Below are 17,155 nucleotides of genomic sequence, written 5' to 3'. Positions count from 1 at the left end.
TGTGAATATTTAACCACTCTTGCAGCCCAGGAATAAATCCCATTTGAGCATGGTGAATGATTCGTTTAATGCACTGTTTGATTTGATTTGCTAGTATTTTGTTGAGAATTTTTACCTCTGTGTTCATCATGGATATTGGGCTGTAATTCTTTTTTAGTGGGGTCTTTGTCTGGTTTTGGCATCAAGGTAATGCTGGCCTCGAGGAATGATTTTGGAAGTTTTCCTTCCATTTCTACATTTTAGAAAATATTTGCAAATGACATATATGATAAAGGGTTATTATCCAAAATTTATAAAGAACTTATCAAACTCAATACCCAAAAAATAAATAATCCAGTTAAAAAATGGGCAGAAGCCATGAATGGACACTTTTCCAAAGAAAATATCCAGATGGATAACAGACACATGAAAAGATGTTCAACATCACTCATCATCATGGAAAAAGAAATAAAAACTACAATGAGATATCACCTCACACCTGTCAGAATGACTAAAGTTAGCAACATGGGAAACAACAGATGTTGGCAAGGATGTGGAGAAAGGGGAACATTCTTGCACAGTTGGTAGGGATGCAAACTGGTGCAGCCACTATGGAAAACAGTATGTAAGTTCCCCCAAAAAGTTAAAAATAGAACTACCTTATACTACTGGGCATTTATCCAAGGCATACAAAAACTGATTCAAATAGGCACATGCACTCCAATATTTATAACAGCATTAGTAACAATAGCTAAGTTATGGAAACAGCCCAATTGTCTATCAATTGATGGATGGATAAAGAAGATGTAGTATATATATATATACAACAGAATATTACTTAGCCATATAAAAGAATGAAATCTTGCCATTTACAACGATGTTTATGGAGCTAGAGTGTGTTACGATAAGTGAAATAAATCAGTCAGAGAAAGACATACCATACCATATGATTTCACTCATAGGTGGAATTTAAAAAAGTAAACAAATGAACAAGGTGGGGGGGAAAGAGAGAAGCAAACCAGAAAACAGACTCTTAACTAGAGAGAACACACTGAGGGGTGCTGGAGGGGTGGTGGGTGGGGGGATGCGTTAAATGAGTGATGGGTATTAAGAAGGGCACTTGTTGTGTTGAGCACTGGGTGTTGCATGTAAGTGATGAATCACTAAATTCTACTTCTGAAACTAACATTACAGTATATGTTAACTAACTAGAATTTAAATAAAAACTTGAAACAAAAAAAGAAAAGAAAATGAAGACACAACATGCCAAACTTACAGGGTGCAGCTGAAGCGTACTTATAGGGAAATTTATGGTTGCAATGCCTGTATTAAAGTAAAAAAAAAATCTCAAATTAATAACCTAATCTTTTTCTTAAAGGCACAGAAATAAGAACAAATTAAAGCAATTAGGAGGAAATAAGAGATTAGAGCAAATAGTACTGAACCATAGACTAGAGTAACATCAGAGGAAAATGAATGAAACCAAAAGTAGGTTCTTTGCAAAGATCAGCAAAATGTACAAATCTTTAGCTAGACCAAATAAGAAAAAAAAAAAAAAGACAAGACTTCAATACTAAAGTAGAAAAGAGGGGATATTACTACTGATCTTACTGATACAAAAGGGATATAAGAGAATGCTATGAACAACTGTATGCCAACTAATTATATAAAGGACAAATTCCTAGAGAGACACATATCCTCTTTCATTTCTAAAATTGGGAATTTGTATCTTCTCTCTTTTTATTCTGGCTACAAGCTTATCAATTTTATTGATCTTAAGAACAGAGTTTTTTGTTCCACTGGCTGTCTCTGTTATTTTTGTATTTCACTGATTTCTGCTCATTGGGCATAATTTTTCTAGTTTCTTGCAGGGGAAGTTTTATTTGAGACCTTCTTTCCTATTTTTTTAAGTTTATTTATTTATTTTGAGAGAGAGAAAGAGAGAGGTAGGGGCAGACAAGAAGGAGAGAGAGAATCCTAGCAGCCTCCACACTGTCAGTGCAGAGCCCAGTGCAGGGCTTGAACTCAAGAACCGTGAGATCATGACCTGAGTTGTAACCAACGGAGCTACCCATATGCCCCAAGACATTTCTTCTTTTCTAATGCCAGAATTTAATGCTATAAACCTTTCTGTAATTACTGCATTAACTACATCCCACAAATATTGGTATGTTGCATTTTCAGTTTTGTTCAGTCTAAAACATTTTCTACTTTTTCTTGTGACTTCTTTGATGCATGGGTTATTTGCAGGCGTGTTATTTGATTCCCAAATATTTGGGTCCGTTCTCAAAAACTCAAAAGACACTTCTGCATATCTCTGAAGGCACAAATTCTAGCCTCCTTGGTCTCTCTGCACTTTTTATCGCAACTGAGAGAGACTGTTGGGCTCTCTTGGGGCATGAACTGCCTGCTCTGTGGTCTAGAAACTGCCTCCAGACTGACAATGAGGGAAGTCACAGGGCTTGCCTCACTTATCATTCCTCTTAAGGATCAAAGGCCTGCTCCGTTTATTATCTAATGTCTGAAAATTGTTATTCCCTTTGGTCTGGTTTTATGGTTTTTAAAAGGGTAAATCTAGGCCCTGTTTTTCCATCAGGCACCGATTCTGGAAAGACGGGAATAAAAATTGCTACCTGTGTTTTACCACCCCAACCGAGCCTGTTTTAGAATTTGCTCTAATTACAATGCCACCACTTCTCTAGACAGGACTACCCTCCAAACTGGAAACGTTTGGCTACTAAGGCAAAGCCCTGTTGATGGGCTTTGCTCTCCTCAGCTCTGTCAAGTACAAGGTCCAATGTGTGAATATTACCTGCCCTGCTGACTCCAGCGCTCACTGAAGGCAAATTGTCAATGATCCCAATCACTGTAAACTCTGGAATTGGTGTTGCTTGCTCAGTGATGGTGTGCATGTGGGTTTGAAAATGGAAGAGTTTTATACACTCCATGTAAATGGAGGAGTGCGCTAACCACTCCTCTCCTTTTCATGAATTCTTTCGGTAAGAAGAGATCCAGAGCTCATGGAGAAAGTTACTGAAAATCTTTGCCTAGACAGTAATCTCAAAAGACCTTTTCCCATGACAAATCCAATTTCACTTTCTTTTATTTGGGAAACAATAGGGTGTATTTCTCCATGAATAGATTAGGAAGAGACACACATAAAAAGAAGCAAATAGGTTAACTCAAATAGAAGAGGCAGGCAGGGGAGGGCACAGGGCCATTTTCTGGTACATTCTGATTAAGAACAATGGCTGTACTTATCAGTGGCTTCTGTTGCTTTGAGAAGTAAGGTGATTAGAGCAGTCGTATTTCTATCTTGTGTTGTCTCAAATCACCTACCTTCCATAATCAGGGCTGAAAATATCAGGTGCTCATTTTCTTCATCCCCTTTGTGGCAAGCGGTGGCTACATTACCTACTTAGGTCAAATGTTCTGGGGTGATCATGGGAAAGATCTCTCTTCCTGACAAAAACAAAGCCTCTCCCTTCCTTCCTGCTTAGGATGTTCATTGTACGAAGATGTGATGTCGGAGGCAGCAATCTTGTGCCCATGAAGAACAGGTGAGGAGAACAGTAGAAAAGTAAATCTATTTGCTAATTGTCATCCTAAGAAAATCCTGGAAACACCTACCTTCACAATACTTGTAAGAAAAACGCCTATAAAATCGAGAAACTCTATTAATGGTAGCTGATTATGTCCCACTTGGTGAACAAGTATCAGATGGGACTTTCCTTGAGGATCCTCCATGGCACCCATTCCTTGGATTTTTCCATAAAACCAAAATAGGATAGTCTTTGAGGCAGAGAACGTATTCGCAGTTGGCCTTTCCTCAAGCTAAAGTTAAGGGGAAGAACGGTCTCCCACCTCCTTTGACAACCTTTTTAAGAATAAATTGGTAAGACAATTATTATCACATTCGTGTGAAGACCCCCTCTCATAAGTCATCACTAACTTGGGAATGTATTTGTTCTTGGTGATTAATTTCCAATTTTCACAGCTCTCACCATATTCCAGACTTTGATTTAGTTCAGAACAATACGGTTCAACCAGTTTAACACAAATTAACCTAATAATTGATAAATATCTTAGTTTACCCCAGTCCGGTAGGCCTAAAAATAAGTATTTGTGGCTTGAATAAGTCCCAGTCTTAATTCAATATACTTAACTACATCAAGGTCCCTTCATTATTGAATTGCTTTCATTAGTAAGAGATTCAGCGTCATGGTTTTTACAGTGGCTGTTGGAGACATTGCAAATAGCACTATCGATTTACTTAAACACACACAATTCTTTAAACAATGCCCATTCTTCCCACCTCTCTGGCAATGATAACTGGGATCTTTTAGGGTAAATTCAATGTCTTTTTGAATGCTGTGATGACCTGGATTCAAGGTGGGGGGGGGGGGCAAACTTAGCTAGTAAAATTACATCCACTGAGGGCTGGTTGGCTGTACTGGGAAGGGATGCTAACCACATATACTCCAACCCAGGACGGGGTATAGGAAGCCAATTATAGTCTAATTTGTTCCAAATGTGTGGTACATGGGGAACTGTTTTCCACAAGAGGAAGTAAACCCATATTTCAGTCAGGTTCTTGCACATCTGGCTGGGTGACATGAGGTCCTCCAACGCTGAACAATGGCAGCCAACTGTTAGAAGCAGGGTGATTAAGGAAACCATTCTGGAAAAAGAAGTATCAACTGTAATTCTATTTGGATATTTGGTTCCTAAGTCCATGTTTCATGTTGCTTTAGAGTTGGCATTTGTATTTCTCCCCTTTATAGCTTGCCTCCAGGATAATTAATCTACACATAGTCTTCCCCACTCCCCATCACCATGTGATGAGATGGGCCATATTAGCAAAAACCTTTTTTCTTGTTTTCTTCCTAAGTTTTAACAAAGAACAAATAAGGGCTCTCACTGAAGGTGAATTGCCAATAATCCCAATCACTTAAAAAAAAATTTTTTTTTTCCCTTCAGGGCGCCTGGGTGGCTCAGTTGGTTAAGCATCTGACTCCTGATTTTGGCTCAGGTCATGATCTCATGGTTGAGATCAAGACCCACATCAGACCCTGGGCTGACAACGTGGAGCCTGCTTTGGATTCTTTCTCTCCCTTTTTCTCTGCCCTTTCTCCATTTGTGCTCTCTCTCTCTCAAAATAAATAAACATAAAAAAATTCTTGTCCTGGGGCGCCTAGGTGGCTGTCAGTTGAGCGTCCAACTCTTGATTTCAGCTCAGGTCATGATCTCACAGCTTGTGAGTTCGAGGCCCACATCAAGGTCCACACTGACAGTGCGGAGCCTGCTTGGGATTCTCAGTCTCCCTCTCTTTCTGCCCCTCCCCCGTTCGTTCTCTATCACTTTCAAAATAAATAAGCATTAAAAAAAAAATCTTGTCCCTTCAGTGATAAGTAAGGCCAAATACACTGGGGTTGAGTCAATTTATTAATGGTATCTTTCTATAATCTCACACAGTCCTTAGGTTTATCCACCAGAGAGGCAAGTTATAAAAAGGCCAACATCTGAGTATCAGTGATAGGCCTGAGCTGGAACTTTAGATGCCCCTTTGAGTGTGAGATGAAACCGTTTCCGGGTCATCAGTCTAGTGAAGGTTCTGTTTCCTGTATGGACCTACATTAAGCCAATTTTGTCATTTGTCAAAAATGTTGATGCTGAACAACATATGCCTGCATTCAATTTAGACTGTATCAACATAAGGCAGCTTTTGTGAAGACTGTTATAAGTCAACTTTGAGCCTGTCATGGACTGAATGCTTATGCCCACCCCCACCCCTCCCCCCCACTCAAATTCATGTTGAAATCCTAATCTCCAATGTGATGGTTTTAGGAGATGGGGACCTTTGGGAGGTGATTAGTTCATGAGGGTGAATTCTCCATGACTGGGATTAGTGCCCTTATAAAAGAGACTCGAGAGACATCTTTTGTCCTTCTGCCATGTGAGGACACAGCAAGAAAATGGCCGCCTATGAACCAGGAAGTGAGTCCTCACCAGACACCGAATCTGCTGGTAGGTTACTCTTGCTCATCGTGTAAGCCATCCAGTCTGCAGTGTTTTTGTTATAGCAGCCTGAACATACAAAGATGGTGCCTTTCTTAGGCACTTTCGATACCACATCTCACAATGGATCCAGGGATCCATATAGATCTACCTTGGTCCAGCTCTTTACGACTAATGGTTTCTTAGTGCTCACGATGTTCCTGCCTGGCTGGTAGGAATTCCACTTGGGTTCGTGGCCCCCTATGGGCTCTGTAACACCACCAAAGTGTCTCTGAACGGTTTTTTTTTTTTAACCTAAATATGCCAAAAAAATTTTAACCAAAATATATTATAAGTTCGTTTCTATTTTCCTGCCTCAAGATAAGTTACTCACCTAAGAGTCCTGGTTCTACATCACTGCTGCATAACTGATGGTTCCCCAGGGTAATGCTGCAACCCAAGAGAACTAATGCTGCTGATTCCAGTTTAACTCGTTTTAACCTAGTCTCCATCACCTAAACATTTTTATTTTAATTTAGCGTCTTCTGACTAATTTGAATGTCTCATGAACACAAGTCTACATTTTTAGTTTCATGTAAAGCCAGAAACTTTAGTTTTCTTTTTATTAAAAAAATACACCTGGAGTCGGTCCAGGAAAAACAGAAAACAATATCCCCTAAACAGTAGTCCTCCCATCTTCCCATGTGGACAGAGAAGCCATAACTGGGACACTCATACACAGGTAGAAGCTGCACCAAATGGGGAAGCTGTGGTGACTGGGTGTCCAATTTCTTGGGAACACATCTTAGAATTGGCTGTACTATACACAGGTCTAGATGATACAGGCTATCAGCAACATCTAACATCTATCCACCAGATTATGAAAAGAGATTTCAACTCCTTCTATTGCAGTGCAACATAAATACGAAAGCAGAGTGTGCACCTAGTATCGATGGTGGAATCCCTATGCAATTAGCAGAGAATAGTAGTATCAGAGAGTACAGATAAACAGCTTTGGTATTTCATCAGAACTATATCCTTTGTTTTTTCTATAGGTTTCTTTTTTAACCTAATCCGCATCACCAAAATTTCAGCATATTCCACTTATGATCACATTGACATATTATTATTTTACATTGTATGGTGACAGGTGGCGACTATGCTTATACTTATGATGAGTACTGGGTGATGTATATAATTGTCTAATCAGTATGCTGTACACGTGAAATACCATAACACTGTATGTTAATTGCTATACTTCAATTTTAAAAATTATCAATTTACACTACTGGCATGTCCTTAAGGCTTTTAAAAAGTACAGAAAAATCAAATACTTATACCCATAGAAAGTTCCAGCCTGACACGAAATGTTCCATAGGAATAGTGTGGTCTTTGTCTGTTCAGAAAGCAAGTAATGGTGGAGAAAGACAAGAATAAGAGCTTATGGTCAGAAGATTCACCAACCTTGTCCAATCTGCAGCAAACCAAAGGCATAGATATCAACAATCCAGACCTGAGCAAACACTCGTAGAACACCAAGCAAGAAAAAGGAACAACATCCAAGCAAATATTCAAGTTTCAAGAAGCCGACCCAACATCTAAATTCGAGGTATTCTCCCTGAAGAAGAGAGGAAGTGAACGTGAAGGCTGTCATGATCTCAGAATGAACACTCAGTAGAAAATAAAAAAGATGTTAGTTAAAGAGACCAGACAGCTGACATCAGTACGGAAAGGTTTATCAATTGCTAACGTATTTCCACGTAAATACCATCCTCAATAGATCACAAATAATTACCACATTGGCCAAAAGACAGAAAATCCAACTTTACTGTTCCAACACGAAGATCCACTTTGGCAAATGCCCAAAATGATATTTTAAAATGTAACAATACTATTTACTGCAAAGTCTATACAATTCACTGATTTAGTTACACCTCAAATTAATCCAAAGGATTAAATTATCCTACCTAGGAAAAACTGCTTATGACACCAACTCGTTTCTCCTTTCACAAAACCAGTTTTAGAGAGCTTTTGAATATCTACTGGCCGCAACCAAAGTTACTTAATATTAGCTTGGTGTCATAAACTCTCGCCTTTTTTCATGACCAGCATCTGAACCCTCTTTTTTTTTTTATGTGACAAAGTTTTCACTGGAAAATGATCATCACCCAGAGATCCCAGACTTGGAACTGGATGTAATGACGTGAAGCTCTAGGTTATCCCTATATGGGGAAGAGAGCATGTTTTTGATTTTGAGAGAGATAGTTGTATTATGTTACATAAGAGGCTGTATATACATATTTAAGTCAAAGTACAGAAAGTGAAGGAAATGTTGCCTTATGGGCTGCGCAGAAGAGAGGTCTATACAGGAAACTTTCTATGAATGACAAATTGGCTACTTAGTTCTTATAAGCGGAATGTCGAGCCCACCCACCATTACAGACTCTCCAGGAAACACGAGACCTAGTGACCTTGACCTCTCAACCTACCACATAGCTCAGATGCAGGCACAGCTTGGGATCCCACCAGACCGAGGCACTTGCCTCAGATTTAGAATTAGAACAAATCAATGTAGTTATGTTAAGAAAAATTAATATCTTAAGGAACTTCGGGAACAGCAAGGAAATCTCATAGACCCTACAGCATCATTCTGCCAGTCATTTCCATGTATAAAGCCCTGAACGCAATCTTACTGTTTCTTGCCAATTCTTGGACCCACTTAATATCCTTTTCTCAATCAATTAGCTAGAGTTAGCTCATGTGCTTCCCAACTAAGAACCCAGGCTGCTATAATTTGTAAAGCGTAACGCACTAATTACTGATATGATCCACTGAGTCTCCAACAGTGAAACAGTCCATGTGCAACCTCCATCAACAAACTGGAAAAATACTAATTTTTCAAGAGAAAGCTCTGAAGGCATAGGTAAGGTTAACTGGTCAAGTAGGTTAAGTAAGACATACAGAATAGACAATATTGATGGAGTGCAAAATCCAGAAGAAACTTAAAAATACAAAAGCATATCTGAAAACAGTACTTAAAAATCTGGATTTCCCCTCTCCTGGCTGCAATCTCTCAAAAAACCATCAATAAAACACATTTATCTTTTCGAGCCTAGGAGTAAGCTGAAACATCAAACTACAAAATAAGATGGGAAACGTGCAAAAGCAGTAAATACGGAGGAGGAGGAGCGTGGGAGGACACATGATTATAGTTAATACTGCTATAGGGTATATTTCAAAGTTGTTAGAGAAGTCAATCTTAAGAGTTCTCATCAGCAGGAACAAAACAAAACAAAACATGGTTTTGTATCTATATGAGATGATGAATGTTAACTGTGATAATCATTTCACAATATATGGAAATCAAGTTATGCTGTATCCCTCAAACCTACACAGTGCTATATGTCAATTATATCTCAATAACGCTGGGGAAAAGTGAAAAACTGGTTCTAGGAGAGTATTTCCTAACATCTAGGTAGTTAAAAAAACATTTTGGTCACTTTTCATTTATTTCTAATTTTACTGGAGTATGGTGAAAGATACTTGGCGTGTAAAGTCTCTATAAATTCTTCTCCGGCAAAGTACAGCTTCATCTTTGTGAATTTCCCACAAAACTTTATGCATACATCATTATACATGTGACATATGCATATATATACGACACACATCATTATATATATAAATGCCACACATATGCCATTAAAATCAAAGCTACTGATTCCCTTTTAACCTGAAATTTTAGGTTCAGAAGTTTAATTACATATTTTTGGTCTGTTGTCACATGCAGTTAACTTATTTTTGGCTGACTACCTTTAAATTAAAAGAATACCTTTCCTACAAAGGAAATTATTGAGTAAATTATATAAATTAATATTTTTATTAGTTGACTATCTTACTTCAGTATACTTGGCAAATGTAAATCACCACTCAGGAACTGATATAACCTTATGACTTGGTGCACAAAGACGACTCACATATTCAAACTGGCCCAAAATACACACACATACACACACACTCTCTCTCTCTCTCTCCAAAATTTTTGCAGTTTTAAAAATTTCACTTTCAATGAAATATTTTCAATGTTTACTGAAGAGATTACTTTCCAGTAAATCACCTTCCAAACTTGAAATATTCAGAGCCCTCATTCTGAGATCCACTGGCTTTACTCATTTGTACAATCATGGCTTCTTGCCTTCAAAGGAAGATTCAACATGCCCAATGAAAACAATCCTTGGGGCGCCTGGCTGGCTCAATCGGTAGAGCATACAACTCTTGATGTCAGGGTCATGAGTTTGAGTCCCACATTGGGTGTAAAGATTACTTTAAATGTATGTGTATTTTGGGGGGGGGGGGCGCCTGGGTGGCTCAGTCGGTTGAGCTTCTGAGTTCGGTTCAGGTCACGATCTCGCGGTCCGTGAGTTTGAGCCCTGCGTTGGGCTCTGTGCTGACAGCTCAGAGCCTGGAGCCTGCTTCTGATTCTGTGTCTCCCTCTCTCTCTGCCCCTCCCCCGTTCATGCTCTGTCTCTCTCTGTCTCAAAAATAAATAAATGTTAAAAAAAATTAAAAAAAAATAAATGTATGTGTATTTTTTAAAAAGAAAGAAAATTATCCTAGCACAGGCATTAGTTTCATCTATAATTTGGGAGGAAGCCTATTCAGGTCCTGTTGCTAAATTAGGGTATTTCACAATTTTATGTTGTCCCCAAAAGGCAATGGGCGGAAAACACCTGCTGTGCACTCATTGACTGAAGATCTTTCAGGGTGTGCGTGAAGCCAGTTTTCTAGCCATAAACAACCGTTCCCCAGAACTTGTCATTGCTATGTGTGCTGTACTCTGGCTTAATCTTCACAGAGATGGCTCCACTTAGCATCATCGCATGGGGACAGAATTTTATTAAGGGCAACCACTATCAGATGTCTCTTATGGTTTCTCCTTTTTTCCTCCAGGGAATTCACATCTATTCTCTGGTCTCCCATTTCAACTCTCAGCTTCCTTTTGTGTGTGTGTGTGTGTGTGTGTGTGTGTGTGTGTGTGTGTTTATTGAGAGAGACAGAACAAGCAGGGGAAGGGCAGAGAGGGAAACAGCATCTCAAGCAGGCACAACGCTCAGCACAGAGCCTGAAGTGGGGCTTGATCTCACAAATAGGAGATCATGACCCGGCCAAGGTCAAAAGATGCTTAACTGAGCACTCAGGTGCCCCTCTCTGCTTACTTTTTATTAACTCTCTAGGATCAGAGGCGTCAGGTCCATGATAATCCATAGGATTAGAATTCAAGATTTAGTGGCAAAGGCCAGAAAGACATGTGAACCACATCTTACAATCCAACCAATAGCTACAAATCTTGCCTAAAATCACTCTTGCAAACATAATTTAGGTGATGAGCACTTAGCCTGATAGTGCCCTCCCACTCATAAGATTTTCATATTAGGGAATACATCCCAGAGGAAAGAAGACAAGACTGCATGGTGGGGGGAGAGGGGAGAGGTAGGACCCTTAAAATAGAGCTCCTTTATACTGCTTTGGAAATATTTTTTAAAATGCCCTTTGCACAGCCTGTGTATTCTCCATCCCTCATACAGAACCCCTTCTGGCCTAAATTTCCAGTATCCCATTGCCAGGGAAACATTTAATTTTCAATGAGGAAAATCTCTGAGAATCTAAGTTCTAAGGAGTGACCTGCTCAAGCTAATCCAAATGGAAATCTCAGAACCCTGTGGGATCTCTATTTAGCCACCTAGTCTTTCCTAAATGGTCAAAGATGGAAATCTTTGGTTTACTTTTTGTTTTTAACTTTTACTCCTCATATTACTTAGTATAGTAAAATAGCACACATTGCAAAAAAGAAGAAAACCAGGCATAAACCTAAAAATCAGATACACCCAGAATCCCTTTCAATTCTGATCCATACACAAATATCACAATGGTTATTTTGTTTGAAATTAATGTTTGATTCTCTTGGCCTGCATTTTTTTCACTTCATATCATAGCCATATCCTATTTTTAAAGAAATCTTCACATATAATAGAAAGCACTGCATAAAGTAGATTACAAAGTAGCTACCAGGGAAATCGTGTCATAAAATGATACTGAAATATCGTTTTCCAGCCTAGCTTCTAATACTATAGCAGTTTTCCAATCTACTCAACAACAAGCCCACCAGTGTGTGCATTCTCATTTACTCTTTATTGTTAAAGAGCTCTACTTCACTCACAATCACTCCATAGCAAGTGGTAATTTTCTCAGATTCAAGTTGGAGTGCTTTCTGCAAAGAAAAGTGCCAATATTTGTTACTTATGTGACAATGTGTCATAAATGCCAAGTTTGATTTTTAATATGGAATTGCTAAGTAAAATATATGATTCATTGTTCTTTCTTCTCTAGAATGAATTTCCAGATACATGACAGAAGGCTGACTGCAAGCTAAGAAGGAAGGAAGGAAGGAAGGAAGGAAGGAAGGAAGGAAGGAAGGAAGGAAGGAAGGAAGGAAGGAAAGAGAAAGAAAGAAAGAAAGAAAGAAAGAAAGAAAGAAAGAAAGAAAGAAAGAAAGAGAAAGAAAGAAAGAAATTGAAGAGAAGTAGGAAAAGAAAGAGAAAGAGAGGAAGAGAAAGAGGGAGGAAGAAATGCAAGAAAAAGGAAAAGGAAAGGAAAAAGAAATATACTCTGGCTAAAAGATTTCCAAACTCGTTACATTCATTCATAGGGTTTCTCCTCAGTATGAGTTGCCTGATGCCTAATAAGTTTAGAACTATTAATGAAAGCTTTCCCACACTGATTACACGTAAAGGGCTTTTCTCCAGTATGAGTTCTTTGATGTACAATGAGTCGAGCACTCAAGCTGAATGTTTTTCCACACTGATTACATTCATAGGGTTTCTCCCCAGTATGAGTTCTTTGATGTTGAGTAAGGCATGAACTCTGCCTGAAGGACTTCCCACACTGACTGCATTCATAGGGCTTTTCTCCAGTATGAGTTCTCTGATGTACAACAAGAACGTAACTCTGACTAAAAGACTTCCCACACTGATTACATTCGTAGGGTTTTTCTCCAGTATGAGTTCTCTGATGCATGACAAGGTGAGAGCTGCGGTTGAAAGATTTTCCACACTCATTACATTCATAGGGTTTCTCCCCAGTGTGAGTTCTTTGATGTGCAACAAGCTGAGAGCTCCAGCTGAAGGATTTCCCACACTGATTACATTCAAAGGGTTTTTCTCCTGTGTGAGTTCTCTGGTGGGCAACAAGTTTGTAACTCTGACTAAAGGACTTTCCACATTGATTGCATTCATAGGGTTTCTCGCCAGTATGAATTCTTTGATGTGCAATAAGTTTATAGCTCTGGATGAACGACTTCCCACACTGACTGCATTCATAGGGCTTCTCTCCAGTGTGAGTTCTTTGATGTGCAATAAGTTTGTAGCTCTGCCTGAAGGACTTCCCACACTGACTGCATTCATAAGGCTTCTCTCCAGTATGAGTTCTCTGATGCACAACAAGAACATAGCTCTGGCTAAAAGACTTCCCACACTGATTACATCTGTAAGGTTTCTCTCCAGTATGAGTTCTCTGGTGAGAAACAAGGTGAGAGCTCCGGCTAAAGGATTTCCCACACTCGTTACATTCATAAGGTTTCTCCCCTGTGTGAGTTCTCTGATGTGCAACAAGATGAGAGCTCCAGCTGAAGGATTTCCCACACTGATTACATTCAAAGGGTTTCTCTTCAGAATTTCTCATGTTTTGAGCAATGGATGAACTCTGGGAGGTTTTACTACAGTTATATTGACTCTCTTCAACAGGGATTCTCTGTTGTTCATTATGGGATATACTGTGGTTCAAAACTTGCCCACATTCCTCAAAGTCAAAGGATCTTCCTCTGGCATGTATTTTCTCATGTATATTTAAGGGTACATCATTGCTAAAAGATTGAATACTGTCACTAAATCCACAGGATTTAGCCTCTGTTTGAGTTCTTGTAAACTGAATAAGGTGAATGTTCTGGTGGGGGTTTCCACATTCATTACTGTCACAGAGTTTCTCACTGTCATGAATCATCTGATGACTGTTAACAATAGGATTATAATGCAATTTTTTTACATGTGAGGCATGTTTATGAAAATGGTTTCTTATGGATATCATCTGGGGTGAAAGAAGACTGGGATTCAGACCACTCTTCTCCTCAAGTTCATCATTTTTACAGACTCTCTCATAAGTAATAGCTTTCCTGTGAGTAAAGGCCATTTCTTTCAAAAGTCTCTCTTGTTTTTCCTGTTGCTTCGCCAACTGGTCCTTACAATCCCGAACTTCTTCACATGAAGCTAACCAAGGATCATCTCTTGTCAACCTTTCTAACTTCACTCCGTGGAATGGTTCGTCATCAAAAATGTTCTGCTTTGATATTGATTCCCTTCTTCCAAGTGCAGTTGCCAAGTCTAGAAGAGAGCAAAATAAACATCCTAGCCAAAAAATGTTAGAGTCGGAATATTGGGAAAAAGCTGACAAGAAAGTACGCAAAATATAGGTGGATTTGTTTTCAGCTATGGACCTATAACCTGGATTAAGAAAAGAGAAGGGTGGGAAGAAGCAGCAAGCAAAGAACTAGCACAGCCCATTGAGAACTACCAGTAGCCCAATAAAACCACTGGGGCGCCTGGGTGGCCCAGTTGGTTAAGCATCTGACTTTGGCTCAGGTCATGACCACACAGTTCATGAGTTTGAGCCCTGCATCGGGCTCTGTGCAGACAGTTTGGAGTCTGGAGCCTGCTTCAGATTCTATGCCTCTTCTCTCCACTCTTCTGCCTGTGCTATGTGTCAAACATAAATAAACATTAAAAAAAACCCAAAAAACTATTTAATCCCAGTGTTGCTGAATAAAAAATATTTTAAATGCCAAATATCTCCATATTCCAAAGTAAGATCACCCATATAGAACCTACAAAATAACAAACAATTGTGCAAACCTTAGCAAAAAAACAGAGTCCTTTCTACCCTCTTTAGTGCTAGACACATGCTCACTGAAGTACAGGATAGTATCTACGCTGCTGGAGGCATGAAACGTGCTAGAATAGTCTGTGTCAGTAGGACATGGGCAAACTACTTTGTGAATCAGGAAAAAGAGCGAGAGCACTGTTATCCCAGGTTCCCTAAATGCTTTAGAAGCAATTATTACGGCCTGATGGATTCCTGGGGTTCCAAGTGAGAGAGAATGGAGATCAGCCCAGAAGCAGAAGCCCATGTGGTTACTAGGTCAAGCAACAGAGAGTACCTCTGGAAAAAGTGGCAATGTACGCAGTCTAATAGGAGTGGGAAATGGAGACACATGTGGCATGCCCGATGGGGATTTTTGAAACAAATCTCCAATGTATGTACTGACTCCTAAGTGTCGGTTTCTCACCTGGATATGTATGTTAGGAAATGTTTGTATTCATCTCCTGGCTCCCATGAGGAGACTGCATCTGGTTTGAAAAGCGGATGGGGAACTACACAGGATTTGGGGTGTCTGGGGCTGGGTACAAAAGAAAATCACTGCAGAATTTGGTCCCAGTCTTTGGCCTTTAGGAACCATGAAGACTGAACAAGCTCAAACCTGAGAAGCTGTACCTTTGCTACCCTATGCATTAAAATTGAATCTTCACTGGGGAATAAAAAGCACAAACACAGTCTATGTGTGGTCAAAATCATTCTGGCCTCCGAACTCCATAGTTCTCAATCAATGGAAATCATTTCAATACACAAACTTCATTACAGGGGACTGTATTCTTACCCCAAGAGACTGGGTCCCTGTGGTTCTCTAGGTTCACATCTCTGTCCAGGGTCCTCTGAACAGGGTTCAAAGTGCCTTCTTCCTTCTGAGTGAAGTCCACAGTCACAATTTTGAAGCTCTCTCCTTCCTAAAACAGGACACACATTCCTGCTCAGCTGGGCATCATTTCCTTCCAATGTTCATAAAGGAGGAAAAGATTGACAAAGGGAAGAAGGAAAACTTGATGGCCCAGAAATTGTCCTGAGACTGTCAGTGTCCAAAGGATTCTAGTCAAGGTGTACAGGTGCCTTTTAGGGAAACCCCTTTGGGTTTTGGATGCTGGATCTGTTGATACAACCCCAGAGAGGAACAACGGATAAAAACAGATATAAATTGTTTTCTCTCTTGTTCACCTTGAACAAAATGCTTATTCTGATTTTTGCACTGGTGAATATAGAATTGCCAGTAACGAATTGTCTCCAAATTCCCCAAATGGAACAAAACAGAGTCAGCATACTTTTTCTGTCAAAGGTGAGAGAGTAAACATTTTGGGCTTTGTAAGCCATACAGTCTTTATCAAAACCACTCGGCCCTCCTCCAGCAAGAAAGCAGGCACAAAAAATATATAAACAAATGGGCGTGACTGTATTATAATAAAGTTTTACTTACAAAAGCAGGCGGTGGGCCAGATTTGGAAGAAATGGGTTTTCTCATCTATTAAGAGCACAGGTCTGCATTTTAAAAATATATATCTAATCTGACCTTCTAATATATCTAATCAGCCTTCTAAGCTGAGTTTATCCCATTTTTTTTAAGTTTATTTATTTATTTTGAGGGGGGGATGGGCAGAGAGAGAAGGACAGAGAGAACCTCAAGCTGTGCACTGTCAGCACGGAGCCTGAAGCAGGGCTGGATCCCATGACCCTGGGATCATGACCCGAGCCAAAATCAAGAGTCGGACTCTTGACTGACTGACCCACCCACGTGCCCCATCCCACTTCTATTTATTAGGCTTAATCATTCCCAACTCATAGGGTTGTTCAGTAAATTAACTGTGATGATATATGAAAAGCTATTGGCAGTTTACCGAACAGAAAAGAAAACGGCTGGAAAATTATTAAGGTCATCAGGTTTGAGAACTCTAAAAAAAATTAAGTGACAGCCAGTGTGACTGTTACCCTGAGCTCTCAGTCCTCCGACGACAGTTCTATTTTGTCCACACTCAGAGCTGCAACGTAGAGCCTTTAGGAGACAGACGTGCTGTCGTTACTGTCATGGAGAGGGGGGCTTGGACTGCCTCCTCTAAGCAAGAAAGGACCCATTTCCAAGCCTACTGGGCAGGAATTTTGATCCAATAAAGTGCTGAGGGTGATCTGTATTTAGCCAAAGGCAGCAAAACCCAGGAAAGTGGAACGCCACTTGCCGCTAAAGGACTTTCTA

The 17,155-nt window shown here is 39.7% G+C and overlaps 1 protein-coding gene across 6 annotated transcripts in view; it reads right to left on the bottom strand.

The window, feature by feature from the left end:
- LOC101097528 (zinc finger protein 180) overlaps positions 1-17,155 on the bottom strand; it is a 68,555-nt gene that overhangs the window by 37,711 nt on the left and 13,689 nt on the right. For 5 of the 6 annotated variants that reach the window (XM_019819413.3, XM_019819415.3, XM_006941156.4 and 2 more), the window contains 2 exons: positions 15,737-15,863; positions 12,144-14,405 (listed from right to left, as the gene is read on the bottom strand). In XM_019819413.3, the coding sequence (XP_019674972.2) occupies positions 12,670-14,405; positions 15,737-15,863 (1,863 nt within the window). In that variant the 3' untranslated portion in view covers positions 12,144-12,669. Of the gene's footprint in view, positions 1-12,143; positions 14,406-15,736; positions 15,864-17,155 lie in introns of those variants that run through there. The other variant, XM_045046580.1, reaches the window with a different exon arrangement.

This window comes from Felis catus, chromosome E2 (genome assembly GCF_018350175.1).
Source record: "Felis catus isolate Fca126 chromosome E2, F.catus_Fca126_mat1.0, whole genome shotgun sequence".
Classification (NCBI taxonomy): domain Eukaryota; kingdom Metazoa; phylum Chordata; class Mammalia; order Carnivora; family Felidae; genus Felis; species Felis catus.
Note: the sequence above shows the minus strand (reverse complement) of the source record. Positions and strands in the feature narration are given on the sequence as shown.